Source organism: Dendrobium catenatum, unplaced genomic scaffold, assembly GCF_001605985.2.
Source record: "Dendrobium catenatum unplaced genomic scaffold, ASM160598v2 original_scaffold_125794, whole genome shotgun sequence".
Lineage (NCBI taxonomy): Eukaryota > Viridiplantae > Streptophyta > Magnoliopsida > Asparagales > Orchidaceae > Dendrobium > Dendrobium catenatum.
Window position 1 is genome coordinate 301865 of NW_021444229.1, and position 26003 is coordinate 327867.

Sequence of the window (26003 nt, forward strand, 5' to 3'; positions counted from 1 at the left end):
ACATCAAATACAATAATAATCAAAAGTAGATCGTGACCGTAGATCATTGATCTTCTGATGTCATCATCACCCTCATTGTTGTGACATTGTTAGCCTCGAGCGTTGCATTAGAGCGGGAGTTTTAAGTCGAGCTGAACTATGGTAGTTTAATTTTGAGCGACAATTTAAGTTGAGCAGAAGTTTTATTTTTTTTAGATATTAATAGTGATTCAAGCCGACGAGCCGAGACTCATCAGGCTTGAACTCGAGCTCATTTAATAAACAAGCTTGAATTTGAGCTCAAGCTCTTGGCTCGATAAGCTCTGCCCGCAAGTTGGCTCGCCTCGCTGGTGGACGGTTTTGATAGTTTTTTTTATATAATACTCAAAATATTTAAAAATTATTCTTAATATTAAAAAAATATTTTTAAAACAAAAGAATACAAAATACATCAGCTAAATATTTTTTTCTTAAATAAACGCAAAGAAAAAGTAAAAATATAAATTAAAGTGACCCTTACAATCCGGCGGGTTCAATCTTGTTACACCCTACTACCCTAGTCATAATTTGTAGGAACACCTAACACTCTTCACATCTCTCGCCTTATCCTCTCAGTCTGATAACAGGACTTCCTCACTTGAGAGGAGTCATCGTTCTCCTCATCTTGTCGGAGCTACTAAAATGGCGGCAGCGATACCTACCGTTCCCTCTTTCTCCGCAACAATGGGCTATTTCTTCAACGACATTTCCCTATCATCGCCGGCGACTGCCGTCGCTCTTCCGAGAACCACTTTTCTTGCCAAATTCTTCGTCCCTCGCTCGAAACCCTCGCTTCTGATTTCTTCTTTTCCTCTTAGGCACAAGCTCTCTGTTTGCTGTCAGCAGCAGCAGCAGCAACTACCAGCTATTCCCCAGGAGCAGCGGTGGATGTTCGAGGAGTCCGAGATTAATGGACCTGTAATCCCTGCTGCTTCCTATTCTCCTACTAATTTGTCATCTTCTCGTATATTACAAAATGTTTTCTGTTACTATTGTTAGCATTTGATGAATTTAGTTTATGCTTGCAATGTTGTTTGTTCTATCGTTGTTATTTTGAAATTTTGATCTTAGGAAAAGTATGTGCCTGCAGGATATCTGGAACAAGACTTGGTACCCTAAGGCAGCAGATCATATAACCACCAAAAAGACATGGTATATAGTAGATGCAACTGATAAGATCCTTGGAAGGATGGCTTCGACGATTGCAGTGCATATAAGAGGAAAGAACCTAGCAACTTACACTCCTAGCGTCGACATGGGTGCTTATGTAATTGTGGTATGTGTTGCGCACTTAAGAACTATCGAAATTATTTCTTCGAATGGCTTTTTAAATGACTACACTTTTTTTTTTTCTGAATGGATTTATCTATGTTGCACCGACGTGGACACGACAATTTTTAAAAATATAGGACAGGGGTGCAGCGTGGACACAACATAATATTTTTTTAATATAATATATAATAATTTTTAAAAATATAAGACACGGACACGGCGTGGACAGATGACTCTTTTGAACCTTCACTTAATCCACCCCCGCTAGTAGAAGTGCTCATTTTGCTAACAAACCAATCATACATATGAATACACTAAATAAAATTGATATGAAGTGAAATCAAAATATCCCAATAATAAGACAACATGAATACAACAATATACCAGTCTGCCGGGGGTCCAAGGGGGCGCTGCCCCCTGACGGTGTTCGACCTGCCCGGTTAGGTCGCGGGGTCAAGGGACAGCGCCTCTGCCGGGGTTTCCGGGGGCAGCGCCCCCGGAACAAAATTTTATTGTAAGAGTAATTTTGAAGTTCTGCTTGTTTTTAAAGTTCGTAAGTTGTTTGTATGGGAAGATACCGAATGGTACCGAGCATGTATCTAGCAGTACCGAGCATATACCTAGCAGTACTGAGCATGTACCTAGTGGTACTGAGCGGTACCGAGTATGTACCTAGCAGTACCGAGCATATACCTAGCAGTACCGAGCATGTACCTTGCAGTATTGAGCATGTATCTAGCAATACCGAGCATGTACCAAGTGGTACCGAGCATATATTGAGCAATACCGAGTATGTACTTAGCGGTACTGAGCATGTACTGAGCGGTACTGAGCATATATTGAGCGGTACCGAGCATGTACTGAGCGGTACCGAGCATGTACTGAGCGGTACCGAGCATGTACCTAGCGATACCTCATATAATAACTGGACACGCGTGTCCGATTTTAATTTTAATTTCTTAAATTGCGACACTCCAATGTCGTGTCGGACACGTGTCCATGCCGTGTTCGACGTGTGTCCGTGTCCGACACCTGTCCGACACTGCATACCCTCTTTAAGTGTTGTGTCGGTGCATCATAGGGATTTATAAGTTTAGTGTTGTTTTTTGGTGTAACTTATGCAAAAAGTTAGAATTAGTTAATTTGCTGGTGATAATGATAAAGCTATAGTTGGATATGGCTGTTGTTAGATTAGGGGTTTATTTCAGATGGTAAGAAGCTTGAGATAGAAATAAGAAAGCTGCATAATGTGTAAGTTTATAACTTTTGCTCTTCATTCCCAGTGCATTGGTATATACATTAGTTGATAAAAGATATGTATACCTTTTAAGTATGCTAAAACTGCTATGAATTATTATGGTACAATGGTTTTTTATTTTCTTAATAAATCACCCTCACAATATGTATCAATTTTCTGTGTCAATATATCCATAATTCTAGAACTAATATGGATTATGTCTAATGACATAGAATTTCATTGTCCTTTTCATTGTATTTTTTTTCTTTGTTCATATTTAGTCTTTATGTGTCTTTAATTTAATTATCGTGGGATATTATTTTCGTTAGTTTAAACTTTTGAATAAGTTAATTATTTAGTTTTATCTTGTAGGATCATCTAACATAAATAAAGGACCTAATGTTAGTGAATTATGAGTAATGGAATGCATATTTGATGCTTTGCATTAGTTGTCCCTTCTCCTAGGTTGTGCAACCAGTTTCTTCATTGCCTCTTTTCTTCTCTCTTCCTCAACTTCTTTAAGGCTTCTCCAAATCTTCCACCATGACTCTACATCCTTAGGTATTATAGCCCAACTTTATCCCGAGATTTATTAGCAATGTATTTAACCATAGTTTTTCCCTGATCCAAATTCTAAACCCTTAAATAGTCCCCGAATATATTCGTAAGTCTACCCCTAGCATTAGTCGGCCCTCCTCCTCACTGAACATGCAATACCCAACTCTCCATGCCTCTTTTTTTTGATGAATAACTTATTTTTGGTCTTCGCTTCCTTTCTTGCAATTAGTTTTTGCTAGTTTTCTCCTAGAACTCTGATAGAAAACAACCATCAAAACAGGGAACATTTGCAGAAATTCAGAGAAAAACAACAAGTTTGAGCATATTTTGATGAAAACTGTAGAGTAATCCCAAAAACAACACTTGAAATTCACTAATAATTGAAAAAAACAACCTTATTCAATGAATCTTCAATTCAAGAAGAAAATTTAACTCTCCAAATCTCTAACATAAGCTTAGAGCCCCCAAAAGCAAACACAAGAAATCTCAAATTTCGGCCCAAATTCAAGATAACCCTAACCTTAGTCAAAAGGAAATGTTAATTAATACTTCCCTAAATAGCCTACACATTTGAATTTTCCCTCGAAACCCATGCTCCGATCAATGCTTTGTCCCCACCCCTGTGCCGCCCCCCTTTAGGGGCCTATCTCCTGTAGCAAAGAACTGGTCAAGGAGGGACCAATTCAGCTTGGGTTGGCCTAACATTATCCCCTCCCAAAGACTTACCTTGTCCTCAAGGTGAAATGAGGGAAATTGAAGCTTCACCCTTTCATATGGTTCCCAAGTAGCAATGAAGTCAGGAAGGTCCCTCCATTTAATAATCACTTATTTGTTCACCTCTTTATCTGACCACACCCCCTTTCAGCTCCAGTAATTCTAAGATGACTTCCAATTTCTCTGTCAAAGTTGCTAGTAAATCTACATTAATTACATGCTCCCCAAGAGCTCTCCTCAACTATGACACATGGAGGACTGGGTGCATGGTGGTGGATGGGGGCAGTTTCAAACGATATGCAACTGCTCTAATCTTGTCCAATATGTCATAGGGGCCAAAGTTCCTCGGGAAAAATTTCCTGTTTCTTCTGTTGACCATTGCCCTCTGTCTGTAAGGCCGCAGTTTTAAGAACACCTTATCCCCCTCTTCAAACTGGATGTCTCTCCTATGCGCATATGACTACTTCTTCATGATCTGTTGTGCCCTCAACAGATGTTTCTTCAACTCCTCCAACACCCTATCCCTTTCCTCCAAGTACTGCTCTACTGACGAAACTGGTCTGCTTCCTTTCCCAAACTGCACTAAGTGTGGGGTTCCCTTTCATACAGAACTTTGAAAGGGGTCATCTGAGACGCTGAGTGATATGAGGTATTGTACTAATATTCGGCCCATACTAATCACTTGGTCCATATCCGCGATTTTTCAGAAGCAAAGCACCTCAAGTAAGTCTCCAGACTTTTGTTGACAACCTCCATTTGTTCGTCTGTCTGCAGGTGGTAAGCAATTCTTCTCATAAGAACTATTCCTTGTACCTTGAACAACTCCCTCCAAAACTTGCTGAGAAACACCTTGTTTCGATCACAAACTATCGACTCAAGAATCCCATACAATATAACCACCTCCCTAATGAATGTTGTTGCCACTGTCATTGCGGTGTAGGGGTGTCGTAAGGGGATAAAATGTGCGTACTTACTCAGTATATCCACCACCACCATAATGACTGTGAATCCTTCCGATCGTGGTAGACCATCTATAAAATCTATGGACAGTTCCTTCCATACCCTATTTGGAAGTGCTAAGGGTTTAAGTAACCCCCATGGAGTCATATCCATGTAATTGTTCCTCTGGCGCATGTCACACCTTGTCACCATCTCCTACAAATTCTTATGCATTCCCCTCCAGTATAACTCAGCAACCAGTCTCCTGTATGTCTTATGTATCCTAGATTGGCCTTCAACTGCACTCCCATGGAATTCCTGTAGTAGGTGGGAAATATGGATGGAAGTTCGTGGCATCACAAACCTCCCTTGATGTAAGAGCCTCTCCCCCTCAAGTGAGTACCCAGGATGGCTACTCGTATCTTTCATTAAATCCTCCTTAATGTTCCTCAACTCCTCATCCTACATACTCTCTGCTTTGATATCCCCCCAATCTACCATCAGTGCTACTGAAATTGCCATCTCCTAGAGCCCCCCCAACACATCTTGATAAAGCATTAGCCGTCTTATTTTTCAAACATGGCTTATACTGGATCTCAAAGTCATAGCCTAGCAATTTGGACAACCACCTCTGATGCTTCTCAGTCACCATCATTTACTTTACTAAGTATTTCAAGTGCATCTGATCTGTCATGATAATGAAATGCCGACCCAGCAGGTAAGGGTGCCACTTCAGAATAGCCAACACAATGGCCATTAACTCCCTCTCATATATTGATTTTAGCCTAGCTTTGGATGATACTACTTGACTGTCGTATGATACAAGTCTATGGTTTTGCATAAGTACGACCCTCAACCCATATCTTAATGCATCGGTCTCCACCACCAAAACCTGACTGAAATTTACGAGAGCTAAAACTAAGATTGTAGTCATGGCTTTCTTTTGTTTCTCAAAAGTCATTGTCGCTGCCTCTCCCCACAAGAAGCTATCATTCTTCAGTTTCTAAGTCAAGGGTCAAACTATGACATTGCATACCCTCACAAATCTCTGGTAGTAACCAGTTAATCTTAGGAAACCCCTCAACTCCCTTTGGTTCTTAGGTAGAGGCCACTTCTGCATTGCCTCAATTTTGATAGTCGACACTCCCTCCATGGACACCACATGCTCCAAGTACTCCACACTAACCTGTGCAAAGTTGCACTTCTTTAGGTTGGCCCTTAGCTGATGCTTCTGAGAACTCCTAAAACCACCCTCAAGTGCTTCAGATGCTCCTCTTCAATCTTACTGTATTACTGTACACCAGTATGGCAGTATGTCATCAAAGAAAACCAGGACGAACTTCTAGAGGTATGACCGGAACATCCTATTCATCAAGGCCTGAAAAGTAGCAGGGGTGTTAGTTAGCCCAAACGACATCATTAGAAACTTGTAGTGCCCCTCGTGTGTCCTAAAAGTCGCCTTTTGAACATCGACCTCCTTCATTCTGATGTGATGATAACCTGATTTCAAATCCGACTTGGAGAACACCATTGCTCCATGCAGTTCATCCAAGAGCTCATCAATTACTGGAATAGGGAACTTATTCGCCTTTATTCCCTTGTTCAATCTTTTCAATCTCATTCTTCTGAATCAGGGGATATCGATGCGGTCGAACACGAATCAGTGACCCCCTTCCTTCAAGGTAATGAAATGCTCCAGCTCTCTCTGTGGAGGTCGGCCCTGGGGAGGTTGAAAGATCTCTTTGAACTGCTATATGAGCGGCTGAACTGAAGTAGGAATGCCTTCCACATCCTCCAGTCTGACTCGCGCTGCAATTCCACCAAAAATCCTCCTCCCAACTCATGTATGGTCATGATCAAAGATTTGAGAGGTACCCCAGCCTTGGACAGCCCAACGTTGCCCTGAATCACCATCCTCCTTTCTTCGACCACCGGCTCCATCCATAGTGCTCCCCAATTGACCTTGGTATCCCCCAAGGTCTGTAGCTATTTCATCCCCAGTTTGACATCAGTACTTTCCAACTCCAATGGGAGAAAGTCCTCCCTCACTTGGATCCACTGAATAGTCAACACTACTCCCCTACATACTCCTCTAGCCATCTCCACCTTTCTTGTACCCATCATCGCCCCGTAGCCCCCATTATCCACTAGTTTCTCCCCTAATAGTTCAACAATTTGATCGGAGATGAAATTATGGGTTGCTCCACTATCGATCAACACCACCACCTCTCTGTCAGTTATTTCTCCCATCACTTTCATGGTGTGATTCGGGGTGAATCCCACCACTGAGTTTAGAGAGTTTCCGCCACATCCAAATGCAACTTCTCCTCTTCCTCCTCCACTTTCCCGCTCTCTCCTCCCTCTTCAGTTTTCTTGTAATCACAAATTTCTTGTAATCACAGACGGTGAGAACCTGAAGAGTTCGGTCTTTACATCTAAGCATTAACATGTATTTCTCGTCACATCTGAAGCCTAACCCTTTTGCTCACTTCTCCTGCAACTCATTCTCAGTAAGCTTCTTGAAATTTACCTCAAATCCCCCTCCTCTAGACTTCTCCTTTGGTACTTCACGCAAACCTCCCGTTGCAGCTCCTTTGGGAACTAGAAAAATGATAGTTATCCTATATGATCCCCCCAAGCTACTGCCTCTAGCCCTCCTCTCCAGATGCTTTTAGTCCTCGACCAACTGTGCCAACTCCATGGCATCCCCCAAGTCATGCGGCCTCATCACTCTAACAACTGCTCTGATCTCTAGTTTGAGCCTCTTCATGAAGGTTCCCTTTAACACGGTCTTAGAAAGCCGATCTAGCCTGCTAGCTAGGTACTCAAACCGATCACAATACTCTACCACGGTCCCCTCCTATGTCAGGGCGAAGAACTACTCATAAAAATCCCATCCCCTACTAAATCAGAAACATTCTAGTAAGCAGTCCTTGAACTCTCTCCAACTCCAGATGGGTCGCCTCATGTCCCTCCACTGATACCAGGCTAGCCCTTTCCCTTCCAAGCATAATCTAGCTACTATCAATTTCTCCTCCTTTGTAAGCCCATTAACCACAAAGTATCGCTCTACCTTGTATATCCACCCATGTGCATTCTCGCCCTCAAAGATGGACATCTTCAACTTCCTTACCCTCGGGTCACCCTCGTTTCTCTTGAATCCTACGTAGCTCTCCGTTACTCGAAGAGAAGGTGCTCCCCAATTGTCACGCTCTTCTTACCTTCGGCGCTCATACCCAAAACCTTCTTCAAAATCCTCTTTCCTTCTTTCAAAATCAGCACCCTGGGGATCGTAATCCACCCTTCCCCTTGCAAAATCAACACCTTTGTTCGTACCCCACCATTCTCTCATCCCTAGAAAGCGGCTCTAATGGAGGCATCCCATCTTCGCCCTCCAAAATTTTCACTTCTGAATTTTCCCTTCCACTAAATGGATTAGGGTTTCCACCTCTCCCATGGCTGCCGTTGGTTTCCTTTGCTTCCGATGTCGTCATATTTGGTTTGGATTTAAGCAATTTCTTCAGCAATTCTTCCACTACGGTGAACTTTCCTTCCATTCTTTTATTGACAGATGCGATCTGATTTTGAAAATAAGAAATCATCTCCTCAAAATTTGATTTGAGTTGCCCAAGTTCTCCCTTCAAACTTTCACTTTCCTTCCAGCCATTGATTCCCCTTAGATCGACGTGCTTTGATACCAATTTTATAGAAAACAACCACAAAAACAGGGAAAACTTGTAGAAATTCAGAGAAAAACCGCAAGTTTGAGCAGATTTTGATGAAAACTATAGGGAAATCCCAAAAACAACACTTGGAATTCACTAATAGTTGAAAAGAAACAACTCGATACATTGAATCTTCAATTCAAGAAGAAGATTCAACTCTCCAAATCTCTAGCATAAGCTTAGAACCCTCGCCCCCAAAAGCAAACACAAGAGATCTCAAATTTCAGCCCAAATTCAAGATAACCCGAACCCTAGCCAAAAGGAAAATATTTAAAGTTAAAATATAATTACTTAATACTTAATCCCTAAACAACACCCACATTTGAATTTCTCCCCCTAAACCCATGCTCCCATCAATGCTTGGGCCCCACCACCCCTGTTCCGCTCCCTGCTCCCTTCCCAGTTCCGTCCCCCTATAGGGGCCTGCCTCTTGTAGCAAAGAACCGGTCTAAGAGGGACCGATTCTGCTTGGGCCGGCCTAACAAACTCTTATCTTAAGTTCAAATCAATTTGATTCTTAAATTTTCTACATAATTTTCCTTGAAATATTAAATTAATAACACCTACACAAAACCCTCATAAGATTCTCATTACCTTACTAACCAACTTGAAGACATTAACCTCTAACTTTACAGCTATTATTTCTTTCTCTCCCCCCCCCTCTCTCCTCTCTCTCTACTAAATCTGGCTGCCTTATTATCAAAAGATCATCTTACATTTTCACTTAAACCAATAATATCCCATCCCGACCCTTCCTAATTACACCCATTCTCTCATTCAAAAAATTTGGCTTACCAAATCTTTCGAAACTAAAAAAAAAAAGCATTTAACCTTATCTTCAACCCAAACAATCAAACCCTAACCCTATATCGACAATTAATCCTAGTCATTAAAACCACTAAACCTAAACTATGATCCTAGTCAGCCATTAGGAAGAAAATACAAAAGATAAAGATGTATGGATTTTCTTCATTTACCCAATGTACTTACGCATACTTCATAATGAGTTGGTTGTAATTCATAAGTTTGATTTAATAATTCTTGAATAAAGATTCCTTTTTTAGACATGTTTGATTGATTCATAAGGTTCTACAACTATAGTCTTCTAGATACAATACATATGTTGTTTTGTATCCTTTTATTTCACTCTCTATATGGGATAGTCATTTTCTCTTTTCTACCACGGGGAGGAATTCTAACCTCATCTTTTGGATTTCTTGACATGACAAATTTCTTTACCTTGGAACTACAATAGAAGAACCTTCCAATTCTTCCTCCAATAATATTCATGATCTTTAGAGTAAAGTTCTTTGTATCTCGAGAATTGATGCCAAACAAGCATTAGATTATTTGCCATATTCAACATTTTAATGTATTTATACTTCTATTTTTTTTCATAGTTGATGTTTAAGATTTATTTTAATTGTCAATAAGCAATGTTGTAATGTGTTACAGTGTTAGTTTAGGAAGTTTAGTCATTTTATTTTATTTTTATTAGTATGATTATATATATTTTTATTAATTTTTGTTTATTTGTCTTTGTAACTAACCTAACATATTTGAGTTTTTGACAATTGTATGTTTGTTATTAAATGTCTTAGTTTCACATTGCATAGCCTTTGTGTGTCCTTGGTAGCAGTTTTGATAAACAAGTAGGATGTCATGATTAGAAATACAAGTTTCAATTTCAATTCCAATGAATTTTCTTCTCTTTTTTTTCCCCTCTTCCTTGTCACATTGCTCGACAGTTATAAGGGTTATAACCGAGTATGTTTGCAGTTCGATTGTTGCTACCACTAGCTCTCTTCCTCGAACTTTGATGTTGTTGTTGTCTTACAAATTGTCATTGTTGTTGTCATGGATGCATGAGGCTTTGGAGGTACAAATGACTGAGGAGATTGCCGCATGTTTAGATCTCATGCTACTGTCCAGAATCATGAACTTGGGGAAGAAGGCCCAATCGGTTGAAGTTAGAGTATTGGAGTTTACATGTTTGATTCAAGAATCATAATTTTGGGAAAGAACAAGGTTACTTGGAGCGGAGAAACTCTGATTTCATCAAGTGTTTCAATCAAGAAGTGCTGAAATGTATTCTTCAACCATCACTTGTTATTATAATTGGTAATAGAGGACCATAAATAAAAATATGAAGATGTTGTTGGCAAGATTGAAGATCGTGAAGTTCACAGGGAAAAAAATGAAGTTCACAGGAAAAAAAATAGCTTTAGTATTCAGAGGCTGAAGATAAAGACATTGTTCTTGTATCAAGGTTTAGATACCTTTGTCCGAAGAAGCCTTTTGCAATAGGTGGATGAAAATTATTGTTCAAATCTTGTTAAGAAGGCTCATAGTGCTATCCTCTTTGACTTTTGGAGATGAAATTTGAAGGGAGATTAATGAGGAGTCTGCCATTGACATTTGGAGGAAGCCTGACTCATGTGCTTGAAGAGGTCTCTTGCAAATCTATTAGACTTCAAGAAGAGGTCATATATATTACCAATGGATCAACCTAAGTCACTGAATCATTTAGATTATTTTAATGAATCTTTAAATTATTGAAGCTAAAATCAAGGATGAGGATCATGCCATAATCCTCTTATGTTTTTTGTCCAAAAGTTATGGACATTTTTAAATACTATGTTATATAATAAAATCACTCATTCTATGATGGAAACGAAATTAGGTTTAAATTCCAAAGAATTACAGAACAGTGAAGAATTAAAGGATGAAAATGTTAGTGATAGCTTTAGGCTCATGGAATAATGAAGAAATGTGATTTCAACAAGAAGTATTAATCAAGATCCAAGTCAAAGTTCAACAAGAAATGCTTCATTTGCCACAAGGAAGATCACTTAAAAAAAATGTGTGCATAAAGAAAGAAAAAGATGCTCATGAGAGGAAAATAACTAGGATAAATTATATTGCTTGGGAGGAAATGAAAGTGTTGATATACTCTCTATTACATAATTCTATTCTAATAGAGACTGGATACTTAATTAGGGGTGTTCCTGCAACTTATGCCCAAATAAATCTTGGTTAGAATCATTATAAGATTTGGATGGCGTCATAGTGATGCTTGAAAACATGACAAGCCACCTAATCTATTAGGGTGCTTGCTTTGTCTCATGGAATGTTTGCTCTTTTAGTAAAAAATCTTTTTCTAAGTCTTTTTAAAATATTAAATAATTTAGATATTTTTGTATGGTCAACTAGCATGCATTGCATTAAAAATAAATTAAAAAATAAAATTTAATTGCATTTAGTTTTAGTTGCATATTCACCATTTTACATTTATTTGATTAGGTTTTATTTAGTTTAGGCATGCAAGCTTTGGGTTAATAAACTTTCATATTTAATTCCACTTCAAGGACAAATTTTAATATAAACTTAAATCAAGTAGTTGAGTTTGATGTATTTTGATTTGAATTATAATCTATCTATCTTAATATGTATAATTAATTAATTTAAACTTGCTCAATGTCATATCTGATTCAATTATGAGTATTATTTCTCAAGATTAAATTACATTGGCTAGAAAATTCGATTAACTTTATTTATGTATATGGTTAGTTTATTTCTTGTGCATGATTTCATGTTTGATTTGGTTCATAGAAATTTTGGTTGATTTATTTTTTATTTTATTTGAATTTAAAACTGACTTAGAGCCTATAATAATGATTTTGGCTATTTTATTTAAATGCATTTAATTGATTTATTTGTTATTGTTTGTTTTATGATCAGTTTGACTTTTAGAAGTGATTGATGTGGGTTGGATAAAGTAAGCGTCATAATGGTAAACTGTCGGGAGGTGAGGACTAACCTCTCAAGCTGGTATAATGCCCTCGGTCATGATCACATGGTTCCATCTTCCTGGGTTTGTCGGTTCCCTTAATCCACTTAAGCGAGTGGCGATCAAAGGACCCTTGCTAGTAACCATTGGTTACCTCATTCATGAGGACTTTATAGACCAAGGGTGTAAATCTAGCCCTAAGCTGACAGATAAGGGGAATGCTTATGTGCGGTGAATCTATGTCTAGGTTATCTACCCTATAGTATCAATCGGAGACTATATGTAGACTCGCGAAAGGGCATATTATGATAGACATTAGCAAAAAAGTTAGAGGTTGTAGTACGTAAAATGAAAATCGGTTGAAGGTCTAAAACAATTTCTTAATCCCTTTGGCTTCTACATTATCAAATTACACAATGGAACAAAAACATCAAATTATACAGTGATACAAACTATATGCAATGTCACATAACACATCTTTAACTTAATTATCGATTCACAAATAAAAATTTGAAACGTAAAAAATTATACCTCAGCTGGGGCTATGACCGACTGGATACCTACATACTTGTTCACTTTAGTGTGATAGACATGGAATGTAGTGGCATTGAAGCCACCAACATATTGTTATACAACGGGTGGTATTTGCAAAATATCATAGAAAGAAGATACACATGTGAGAATTCATTATGCCTAAAGTTATCATGAATATAATATAATGACAAATATTTTAAGTAGCCTTATATGCAAATAAATAATGAAAGAAATAATGGAATGTACACATCACCAATGGAAATTATTTAAAGCTGAATGCATTCAAGACAAATTGGCGATCAATTAGAATCACATCACTCGTATTCACTTAAATATTCTAACTGTAAGGAATACAAACCATCTATTTAAATCTCTTTCTCTTACAATAAATCTCAAAGAGGATTTCAAATGATGTTAAATAATTTCACGAGTGCAAGATTATAAAAAAAGGACAATGTACATGCAAGACTTTAATGCTAAAAGAGAATCCTTAAGTATAAAACTAAAACAAAAAAAATTAATGCTGCTATAAAACTTGAATTAACACATAAATGTATAATTGGAGATTTGCATAAGCTTGACTTAAAGTCATACTGCTTCAAAGTTCATCCTTAATAATTCCTCCCCTTTTTAGTTAAATCTTATGAACACATGTTTATTGAAATGATTACGCCAATGAGTTACTATTAAAATTCTTATAATTTAACGAACTCATTAAGAGCGGTGTACCTGAGAATTCTATTCTTCCAAATGTTTGGTTTGCTTCTTCTATGATTTTTGAAAATGTTACTTGGTAACTTTAAAGTGATTACTTAAAAAAAAAGTTTACTATTATATTCATACGAAAATATTTGATCATATCGGGATGAAAAAAATGATAATAAACATGCAAATCAGGGATACTATAGAAACACAATTTATTTATTATTATTTTTTTCATCAATACGAACTTTAGGTTAAATGAATGACACGTTGCGAATCTGCATGTGCATATAAGTGACTAAAGACCTATTGCTAAGCATTTAGAAATAAATCACACCATTTTTTTTGGCAAAGCTGGACCTCTAATAGGGAAATCAAACTGGAAGAAATCCATGTTATCTCATCAAATTAGCTAACCATGAGGAGAAAGGAACATATATTTGGTTAATGGAGTTTAAATCATCATTGCAACTACTAATGAACCATCAATAGATATCGGTAGTAAAGGAAATAAAACAACAACACTTTAATCCCCCATTATCATGCAAAGCTGACACGGGAAAAAATGATTAAAATGACACGGTGCTTTCGATCCATTAGCTGATTTGGTACAAGACAACACATTAATAAAAACTTATAGTTATGGAAATATCTGTTGATTTCTTTATTTTGATCCAAAAAATAGCGGTAGTTGGATGACACCTCACAGCTCCCCTCTTTTGTTGCCTTCTACCTTGGGAGGAGAAAATAACTCTCAACTTCTTTCATAATTCTCTCTAGGAAGAATTGCACGCAGCTAGAGTTGGATCGAACCGCACTCTCATTGCTCTCTCCAGGAAACCGCAGTTCTCATTTTTTTTTAGGAGGACAAATCTCCCACAAATTCCTGCCCTCTGTCTCGTCTGAATCATACGCACATTAACTCCTAACTTGTCCCTATTTGAATACTCTGAAAGAGGAGATACAAAAAGACCATCTAAACCCTTAAAGGACTTTGATATAGTGGCTGGTATTATACTCCCAATACCCTTAATTGCTTACAAGCACTGGTGGCTGCAGGGATTTTTTTTTTTTTTTCTAATTTCAACCGTTTAATAGACATGAATGTTGATTTAGCAATGTTTTCTTTAATTAAAACAAGGTATATCCATGCCAATTTTAGAAAAATATAGCTAAATTGAGGTAAACTTAAACTTGATTGGTATTGTTTTAGATAAGAGAAAGGAGCAAGTGAGATCATAGATAGGTAACTCAAAATCTTGTACGCTAATACTATGGTTGGATGTACAATTATGGGATTTAATCTAGAAAAAAAAATGTACATAATGTGAATTTAGGAATTCGGGTATATATATATATATATATATAATATTAGACTATTCCAACTTGATTTCATTATGCTTACCAACTCAATTTGATTCAAACTTGGTCGACTCCAACAAAAATCAAGTTGACTTGAATTGGATTGATTTAGTCAAGTTAGTTTGATATAATTAAACTTAGTTTAATTTAAATTAATATAATTGAGATTGGATCGACCGTCATCACTCGATCAACTTGGATATAATGACTCAATTTAGTCGATTTGAGTCAACCGAGGCAAAGATTAGATTAGATTTAATTGAGTTTACTGAGTCTAATTATATTAAATTATATTGACCCAACATAGTGGGATAAAGGCTCGATGTTGATGTTGTTGTTGTATCTTGAGTTCGGGCTAAATTGAAATTGAATTTGGTTTGATTGAATGAACTTGAATCAGCCTATCTGACCTATTTGATCTAGTTCGAGTGGGTTGAATTGACTAGGAAAATTGGTTGATCTTAAGGTTTGGCGAACCTATTGCCTACCTAAGAACACTAAGGGGATATCTAAAGGGTTCTCAGGCTATCTAAAACTTGCCAATGCGATGTCGTCGGATCTCCTTCTGGGGGAAATCCTATAGGCTATCTCTACGCTATGCTAAGAAGGCCTAAGTTCAAGAGAAGCCCTAGGGAAAAGGAAGACTAGCCTCATCAAAATGAGGTCAATGATGGCCTACTTTTGTTGTTTTAGTTTTGATTTTAACTCTTTTGGTAAATTCTAATAAGCATAACGAACAATTTAGGCATTAGCTGCTTTCTTGCTTCCTACAAAAATATTTATAATTAATTATAAGCAACCTGTCTCCAAGAAGGATGGCCAACATCACCCCGAAAATTTGGTAAGAGAATAACTCTCTTTTAACCTTAATAATCTTCTCTTATTCACTTTTATTTTATGTTTATAATTTTAATTTTCATAGCCATGAAGCTATCTCATAAAGCCCTAATTTTAAATGTTCCCTTGCATCTAATTGCATCATAAAACTCTAATCATAGATTGTCTGCTACATAAAATAGATATCATAACAATTTTAATATTAAGAATTGCTTGTCTTTGCATTATGCAATGTCAGGGTGTTTTCGTATCAGGCATGATTGATTACACAAGTTGAGTAGGGATTAATAATGTGACATGGCTTAATATGCTCCTACTTGGCTTGACATTATCAACCTCCATTTACTTTGATTCTTATGTTCGATAGAAAAATTTTATATAGAAATCGAAGGAACTAATTGTTAATTTAACAAAATCAATTATGTTATCATTATTAATAGAGATAATGATCAAAATGGTTTCTCAACTCTTTGTGAGGGACCAAAATAATCCCCATCTCTTTTGAGAGACTAATTTGGTCCATCAACTCTTTAAAATGAAATATTTTTGGTCCTATCATCTAATGCTGGAGTTAATGGTGTTAAATATAAGAGTATTTTGGTCATTTTAAATTAAGCATTTATTAAATATAATTTTCAAGTAATTATAATTTTAAAAAAAATTATTAAATGTTTTCTTAATAAAATAATAATAATAATTTTAGTATTATTTTCAAAAAATTTATTCATATTTTATTAAATATGATATTTATTGATCTTGAGAAATCAAATGTAAATAGATGTTATTTTCAACTTAGTCACACATATTTTTACCAATCATATGATTAAAATTTTTGAAATTAAAATTAAAATTATTATTAATTTCTTTTAATTAAAAAACGTTTAATAATTTTTTTAGCAAATATAATTACTTGAAAATTATATTTAATAATTGCTTAATTAAAAATGACAAAAATACCCTTACATTTAACATCATTAACTCCAACATTCGATGTTATGATTAAAAATATCTCATTTTAAAAAGTTAAGTGACCAAATTGGTCCCTCAAAAGAGTTGGATACCATTTTGGTCCCTCACAAAGAGTTGAGTGACTATTTTGATCATTTTCTCAATATTCATATAATTAAAAAATTCAAGAAAACTGAAAAAATGTTTTATTCATACAGGATTGTTTACCGTTTTAAGAAATAAAAAAAACTACAAACATGTCTAAAAGAAAACAAATTTAGAAAGTAACCCCTTCTTTTAATTATACCTTCTTGATCCACTCAATGGGTTGGTTTGATAGCTATGTGAGAATATATCAAGGCGAGCACCTGATTCTCGTTGAATAAAACCTGAGATATTGTGATCATGGAGGTTGTTATTATTTTGGAGCTGTCATTATCATTCTTTTTTGGACTAAAATGATTGACCTGGACATCTACTTCATACAATGGAACTGGATTGATCATTTACTTCTCCAGTATGTGAGGCTAGCCAGGTACACTCAACCTATATATATAGAATAATAATCCCTGATCAGTGCCCCTGGCCAGGGCCCATGAGAATCTCTTCAATGAGGATCCTAGGTTAGTCTGATTGGCCATCAACACTACAGGTGTGGATTTTTTATGGTTAAATTTAATATATAACTCCTCAAATTTCCCATTCAGAAGTTCTGGTTGCACATAAAAACTTAGACGGTTGGCTTGGTCTCTCTAGTCTTCATAATGGAGTTGAAGATATATAGTTTTGTGTCCATTCACAATCCCCATTTTAGCAATGATATTGTTGGAGATCTCAAGGAACTCATACTCGACTTTCTCTACTCTTAATATATGCAATTCAATGAAATTGATCCATTCTAGGAGAATCGACTAGTTGAGTTATTGAGCAAAATTTTTATCAGTATACTTGAGCATGTTGAATCCTTCGGTGATATTACTATAAATTTTTTTTTTGATCATTTTTGAAGCTCTAAGTAATTCTATGAAATCAAGCTTTTCATCTTCTTTGACCACTAGTTCAATTCGACTTAATCCTCGAGGCAAATATCATATTGCTCTCATTTAATGAACCAAATGCCCTTGATGCTAAAGGATATTAGGGCAGGAGTAGAGGTTGAAGCCGGTCAAGGAGCGGACACTGATGCTGGAGGTGGAGTAGAAGTTGTAGCATGGCCATCTAAGGATGAACTCCCTAGTCTTGATTATCACCATAAGATGAAGACAACCTCTTAATATTGATTTCGATGTAATCTAATGAATTTTTTGTCTGAGTCCAATAATAGAAGTAGTCTTCCATCTCTGCCCCACTTCTTACCCTTCTTCTCTACTCAAATTAATCTTTCTTGTTGATCTCAATCCACAAGTAAAAAATGTCAACGTTCGTATTCAATTTTAGAAGTCATGTATTATACTTTTTTAACTCCATTATTTCAGAGCATAGTGGAAAATGTTTTATCCTTATGCTGATTGGTCCATGACATTTAAGGATGTCTATTGATGATTTGTGTTCTGTGTATGAGCTTGATGATGATTATTGGTTATAAATAAGCAAGCCTTTGGTTGAGCCTAAATCTGAAATTGTGCTTGAGACTATTACTAATCTTAATTTTAAATTCATACTTCCCTAGATACCCTTTTATCGCTAATATTATTCACAAGTATATTTAAATGAATAATTAATAGTTACATATTCCTTGTATTATTGCCCGATTCTTCACTGGATAGACAAATTGTTTCACATATTCAAATTTTTTATTTGCTTTTTGCCAAAAATTCAGGTTGAATTCATTCTATTATTGCCATACAACATAGGATCCTCACTCATGATACAACAACAACAAGCTTTTATCACACTATGTGATGTCGGCTACATAAATTATTTTTCTCATTGTGTCCTATCAAGAGTCAAATTCTCATTTAAAATAATAAAGAAATGTCATTTCTAATACTTTCTAATTAAGTCTTCGTTTGGGACGGCTTTTTTACTGCTACTTAAAGCAGCTTTCTAGTATAAAAATTTTAATTTTTTATACTAGAAAGCTGCTTTAAGAAGCAGTGAAAAAGCCGTCCCAAACGAAGCCTAAGTTTTTTTAGATCTACCTCAACCTTTCTTAACATAGGCTGGATCTAATACATCTACTATCCTAAGATGGTCATTAGAAGGTCGATGTTTTATGTTACAAAACAATTTAAGACAACTCTCTCTAATCTTATCTGCCACTGAAGCTACTCCAATCATTTCATGTATACACTTGTTTCATGTTCTGATACTGATTTAAGAAAATTATATGATGCATGGAGATATTTGAATACAAAACCCCTAGATTCTCTTTTGCATGCTCAATCTTCACTTGCTAAATGACTCCAGAGATACATGTGAGCCATAGCTCCACTATTACCTCCTCCATGGACACTAAATTTTAAGTTCTAGCATGACTGTTCATGGGAAGTGTTCTCTAGCTCCATAAGGAGTTGATATTGTACAAGACATGCATTATCCTGTTTTAACTATTTTGGATTAATTTTAATATTTATTTAATTTTCAACATATTTGATTTTTATGACATACAATCAATTCAATTATCCTTTTCATTAGACTTATATATATTTTTTAATCATACATTAGTATTTATCTCATTATTAGGATTTGTGTAGATTTAAATTATCATATTTGAATTAGTTTGAATTATCCTTTAATCTATTTTCTATAAGTAGGGATTTTTTTTTATGCTCCTATAAATTGGGATGTGAATGTATTCTAAATAATCATCTTATCATGCAATGAAATTGAATGCAGACTCCTTTTCCGCAATTCTCTTCACCCTCATAAAGTTGCAAGGCCAGAAAACTCCTTTTGAAGTCCTCTCATGCCCACTTTCTTTATCCGTATTCTTTCTTCTCTGCGAACATAATTCATGCCTCTCTCTAGAAAAGGTTAATTCAAGGAGAAACAGGCAATTCAATAGCAACTTTGTGAGAAGAAAGATAAAAAAGGGAGATCATCATCAATGACACGAAGTATACTAAGTGAATGGTTTGAAGAAAGTGTATTATATGCCCCCTGCTGATCAACTGCATATTCTTATACTACTCTTGACTTTCTCATAATATTCAAATAGAAATGCTTGTTTATTTTCTGTTCTATTACTAATGAACTGTTTGGTTTGCAAGTTAAAACACAAATTGTTATTACCACCTAGGATCATTAACTTGCTTGAAGGTGGCTTTAACTTCATATTTGAGAATGTTTATTATTTGTGTTATTTTGACATTACTTTAGCAATTAGAATTGCTTATCTAGATATAATCATGCAAGCTCACTGATCTTGATAATGTCGTTTCTAATATTATTATGTAGTTTGTTCAAATATTCTATGTTTTTACTCTTTCCTTACCACGGTTCTTGTCGAAAACAAAAACTTTATATAAAGAATTTTGCTAAGTTTTTCCTGGTTTTATTATTTGATTTCATTTTTTATATTATATCTTTTTATATTCATGTATGCGCCATGTTCTTCTATAAGATTCTGAAGGCATATGAGATCATATTATAATGATGAGTAAGTAGATATCAACTGTTACCCTGCATTCAAACAGATTAATGCAGAAAAAGTAGCGGTTTCTGGTAAGAAGCGGACACAAAAGCTTTACAGGCGGCATTCTGGAAGGCCAGGTGGTCTCAAGGTAGAAACATTTGATCAACTACAGAATAGAATTCCTGAAAGAATAATTGAACATGCTGTCCGAGGAATGCTTCCTAAAGGCAGGGTAAGAAAATTATTTACTTAATTATGCTCTTTTTATAAGATTTAAAGCATTAACATTTACATGAACACAGAAAAATATAAATGCAAAATTAAAAGAAAGAAGATATTGCAATGTCTGCTTGTCATCTAGACTGGTTCATATAAACTAAGTCCATGAGTGCTAATGCCTATCTGTATGTTTACTGTGTTCACATTCATAAACTGTGTATGAGTGAGCGCTTTAAGCATGCATGGATAGAATTGAGATTTTAGCTTGAAGATCACTCAAAGGTTGAATCGATTTTTGACTAGTTTGAGCTCATATTGAGCCAGAAAAATGGATCATCAGCCAAATTTTGAGCTTGGCTAGACCTTAAAGTCAATTTGAGTATGGCTTGGAACAGGTCCAATCAGCTCAAAATATAAAATTATGTATATGCTTATATATATATATATATATATATATTTAAATGTATTGATTTATGTTGGACTGAAAGTTTTTTAGAAATTCAAGAGATCGATCAATTTCTTAGTTGAATCAAATTTGGAGAAATATTAATGATCCATTTTTAGATTGAATCGAGCCAAACTTTAACCCAAGTTAACTCGGTCCAAGCTTAGATCTAACAACTTTATGCTCAACTCCAGCTCGAGATAGAGGCTTCATTTGGGATAGCTTTCTTACTGTGTTTCAAAGCTGTTTTTTAGTGCAAAATTTTTTAGATCTATAAATTTTTGTACTTAATAAAACAGCTTTAAAAAACAATAAAAGAGCTGTCTCAAATGATGCCTCAATCGTTAATGACCCCATGCATAGACATTTTAGCAGCATCTAGTTAAGTTTATGTATTGCCTTAGCATATTCTAACTGTCGCCCATCTCCGAATCATGTAGTTACCATAATCATACAAATGGAATTGGAGTTCTTAGAACACTTAATGACAATTGTTTTGTGCAGCTGGGAAGGGCTTTGTTTACTCATCTCAAAGTCTATGAAGGTCCAGATCACCCCCATGAGGCACAGCAGCCGATTCCACTTCCAATTAGGGACAAGAGGATGCAAGTGGAGAGGTAAATAATTTAAATTTAACTTCTGTTCTTCATTTCCCTTAAAATGTAATATTTTTCTTTCAGAGTTTGCTATATATGTGGCCTGTAAACACTTCTGATTTCTTATTCTGTATATCAGAGCCCATAGGCAGCCACTAATTTGTGCATGGAATGCTTCTCCGTCAACCATTTTTAGTGCCTTTCTGTCTATTTCTAATCATTTGGTCCTTCAAATTTCTGAATCTGTTCTTGAATAGGCTCTGCAGATTAAACATTTCTAGTTTTCTGTCATTTTTTTTTCCTTCGCATGCCCGTTGATTTCCTGTCAGCGTGCTTTTATTGCGACTTCGTGGCTTCTTTGTCGCAAAGGGTTTCAAATTTTTGGAGAAGAAAGATATGAGTTTAGGATTTTAAAATGATTAATATTACTTAGTTTTAAATAATTAATATATATGAATTTAATTTTAAATTAATCTTAGTCCTTAAGATTAATTAATTAAAACCTTTAACTTTATTTTTTTGCAATTAAATTAAATTAAATTTAACCCAAGTAGAATTTATTAAATATTTAAATTCAGATTAACAAATTTGCTATATCTGTTTGAGCGAAATCTTACTTGAGCCAAACAGCCCCTGGGTTTCATACTTGTTTTCAATCGCATACTTTATATGCATGCAATAGCGTTTTGAAATCTATAACATTGTATTTTCAGATTTTTCTTAAAATAAAATAAAATATATTTTAAAGTAAAAGTAAAAAATGAGTTTATAAATTCTATTATTATACATTTAATCTAAAAAAAACATAGTCCAATTAGTTGTGTTGCATGCCAAAAAAATTATGATAATACTAATAGAAAGAATTTTACATCTTAGTCTTACGAGAAGATCAAGTACATATATAGATAAAAGAGAAGAATAACATATATAGATAAAAGAGAAGAATACATTGCATAATAGAATTTTAATATCGAAAACTAAAGAAATAGAGATTGTAGTAGTAATTGAGGGATGCTGATAACCGTCAATTTATATTGGCCAATCAACAATGATCATAGGACTATGATCTAATGATGGCGAGTAAATTATACAATTGAGCTATGATAATTTAACAACAACAATCGAGCAATAGTGGTTTGATGATAATAATTGGGCAATGGGGTTCGATAACGTCAGTGAAAGAATGGTGGTGGCTAATTGTGATCATCAACGTTGAATGTCGAATAGAGCTCTATAGTTCTTCAGATCTTCAAGCCTTCTAATCTAAAGTTTAGGGCCTCTTTCATGTAAAAAATATAGGTTTATTTATAGTATTTTGGAGTGACGTTTTGATAAATCAATCCAAAATTTCATAACGCTCCTTCGGCACACCAATGGCGGATATTTCTTATTGAGTTATGTAATCATAGAATATTCATTCAACATTGAAGTGTCTTAATGATCTCATAATCAATATGGCGATAATGATCTACATGCTAGCCACCAAAACCTAGTTTGAGCTTGAATTATTCAAGTATTTTGGAAGTCACCAAAATCATTTTGTAACGTTTGACTCAATTCTGACACTTTTAAAGCCCATCAGAGCCACTTTGATTGAGTTCAAGCACATTTGAAGAATTTAGAGTAAACATTTTAATAATTTTGTTTCAATCGACACACCAATTTTAGGGGAGGTTGAAATTATATTTTGGGAGAATTTACAAGGTTTTTGGCTCCAATGAGAGATCTATACTGAATTACTGACATCCTAGGAATGGTCAAGCCTTATAATTTTTTTAAAATTTAATTTTTGGGATCTAAGCTTATTATTTTTTTTTTGGGCTACGTGGAGCTTGACATTAAAAATAAGAAGCAAATAATATCATTTTAAGAAAATTCACTTAATTTTGACATGAATCTCGACGTATATTTGTTTGTGTTGGAAATTTCTTAAATTAAATTTATTAGAATCAACCAAACTTTAAAAAATTTCTTTATTAAAAAAAAACAATTGAGCCTTTTGGTGCATTTTAGGATTATATATTTTTTAATAAAATAAAATTTATTACTTCTCCAATTTTTTTACTAGAAAATATTTCAACATATTCTTAAATTAAAAAAAAAAACTCAAAAAAACTTCTTGTCGAAAATTTTACAAAAAAACCAAACATTTTGAAAATTTGCAAAAAGAAATTTAGTAACTCCTCTCTTCTTTTTAAAGCATAAATATTCCCTATGGGTGGTGGGGAACTCCTTTTTTTTAATTCTCTTTATAGGCTCTAATTTTGCATTAAGAATTTTATTTTCATCATTTTCAGATATTTTTCTTGCTTGTTCCTACATCTATTCACATAATTTTGATATTTTTTTTATAGATGAGAGTATTTATATATTTCTCCCTGTTGCGGGCTATAATATACGCGATGATAGAGTTATTGTTCTACGTCTTAGCGTTGCACGGATATCCAGCTCACACACAAAGAATATAAGATTTTTTACGTGGAAAACCCTAAAAGGGGGGAAAACTATGGGATCTAGCCTCATTGAAAATGATTCCACTAGAATTTGAGTTGAGTACAGTGGGCTGACTTGTCCTTGGGGGCGATCATATTACAAATGTCAACCATATGATTGTAGTCTAGTGACAAACGGGGATGAAAGTTCAACATCACTTGATAGTCTGGTAGAAGTCTCAACATCAATCTTGATCTGGTGGAAGTCTAGCGTCAAGCGGTGGTCCTGCGGAGTTCGGGCGACAGTTGGTGGTTTGGCAGAACTTCGACGTTGGGTGGTGGTCCAGTGAAACTCTGGTGTTAGGTGGTGGTCTGACAGAACTTCGAGCGTCAGGTGGTCTAGCAGAACTCCGGTGTAGGGTAGTGGTACGGCGAAACTCCGGTGTTAGGTGGTGGTCTGGCGGAACTCCAGGAATCAGGTGGTTTGGCAGAACTTTGATGTCGAGTGGTGTTATGACAAAACTCTAGCATCAGGAAGTGGTTCGACGAAACTCCTGGCGGTGGTCTTGGAGGAGTGAGGAGGCATGAGCGATCTCTGATCTCTCTCTTACTTCTCTTCCTTTGGCTTGAGTCTCCCTTTTCATGAGAAAGGGGGGCTCTATTTATACATTTTCTAGAGTGACATGACTTGTAAATAAATGGAAGATCAAGGGTATTTTGGGAGTGGTTTGGATGGACGGCTGATGTTGAATCCCTTAATCGTGGACAATTTATTGGGGATTTGAGCATCTTAATGGTATCAAAATTCAGTGATCTTGAGCTCATTGGATTCGCCTCGTCGAGCCACTCGATTCGACTATAAGCATGCCACGTTTGTAAATCATTTGGTAAACCAAATTGTGGTTTGAACCTTCCAACAATGCTTTGGGCCCTTGATTTGGAGCCATTTGGGCTCGGATTGAGTCAAATTTGGTCTCGTTGGGTTCATAATTCTGAGATGCTCAGTTTGACTATAAGTTTGCTGAAATTGGAGTTCTGATGGTCCCAATTTTAATTTTGGAGATTTCCAACTTGATTTTGCCTCGAGATTCGTACCCGATCAAAAATACTTTTTTGATGACGTATCAGTTGCCCCTTATTTTTAGACGTCAAAGCCTATAAAGTTCGAAAATATATGTTTCAACTTTTGAGGAATTTTGTACGAGATTTGAAATTCAAAAATAATCTAATATTAGCCATAGAGGTACCGAATAGCTTTAAAAGTGTCAAAATTAAGTCTGAAATGTCGAAAAATAGTCCATAAGGCTCCAATAATAGGCCATTAGTGGAGTAGTAAGAAGATGGGAGTTATGGGCCATTTGTGGATTAGTGGTAAGGTGCGGTATATATATATATATATATATATATAATTCTCCTCATGTTGAGGTCTTCCCCTGGTCCTATTCAAGCGCAATCCCCTATCTGGGTCTAGGGCCTCTCACTGTGTATGAGTCTCCTCCTCCTTTCCTCTTCTTCTACTCAAGCTGAGGCCTTCCCCTAGTCCTATTCAAGCAGTATCACCTGTCTAGGTATAGGGCCCCTCACTGAGTAGGAGTCTCCTTCTCATTTCTTCTTTTCTTCCCTTTTTGCTCCTCAGGCTAAGGTTTCCCCCTGGTCCTGTTTAGGTTATACCCCATGTCCAAGTCTAGGGCCCCTCACTGAATAGGAGTCTCCTCCTTCTTTTCTCTTTTCTAGTTGAGGCATTCCTCTTGTCTTGTATAAGTTGTACCCATTATCTCGGGCTAGGGCCTCTCTATGTTGAAGGGATCTTTTACTCATTCCCCTTTCACTCCCCTTTAGTCCTCTTCTATTACAAGAGGCCTTACCCTATTTTTAGATAATCGGTATCCCTTATCTGATTACAGGGCCCATCGATATATAGAGGTCATGACAGGGGATCACCCTTCTTCGAGAGATCCCACGACCAAGAGAGATTCACATACGTAGTTAGTTGGTGATGGAGGTTAGAAAGACCATTATCAAGATACTGAGGTCGGAATGGATGTAATTTGACATTGGGTATAAGTACGATGAAAGTTTGATGATGGACAGAAGTCCG

At 35.7% G+C, this 26003-nt stretch overlaps 1 protein-coding gene across 1 annotated transcript; it reads left to right on the forward strand.

The window, feature by feature from the left end:
* Nucleotides 1-531: 531 nt before the first annotated feature.
* LOC110100601 (50S ribosomal protein L13, chloroplastic) lies at nucleotides 532-21693 on the forward strand. The gene is made up of 4 exons (XM_028692140.1): nucleotides 532-936; nucleotides 1109-1294; nucleotides 20275-20445; nucleotides 21382-21693. The coding sequence occupies exons 1-4, from the start codon at nucleotides 661-663 to the stop codon at nucleotides 21496-21498; spliced, it is 750 nt and encodes a 249-aa protein (XP_028547973.1). The 5' UTR covers nucleotides 532-660; the 3' UTR covers nucleotides 21499-21693.
* The last annotated feature ends 4310 nt before the right edge of the window (nucleotides 21694-26003 follow it).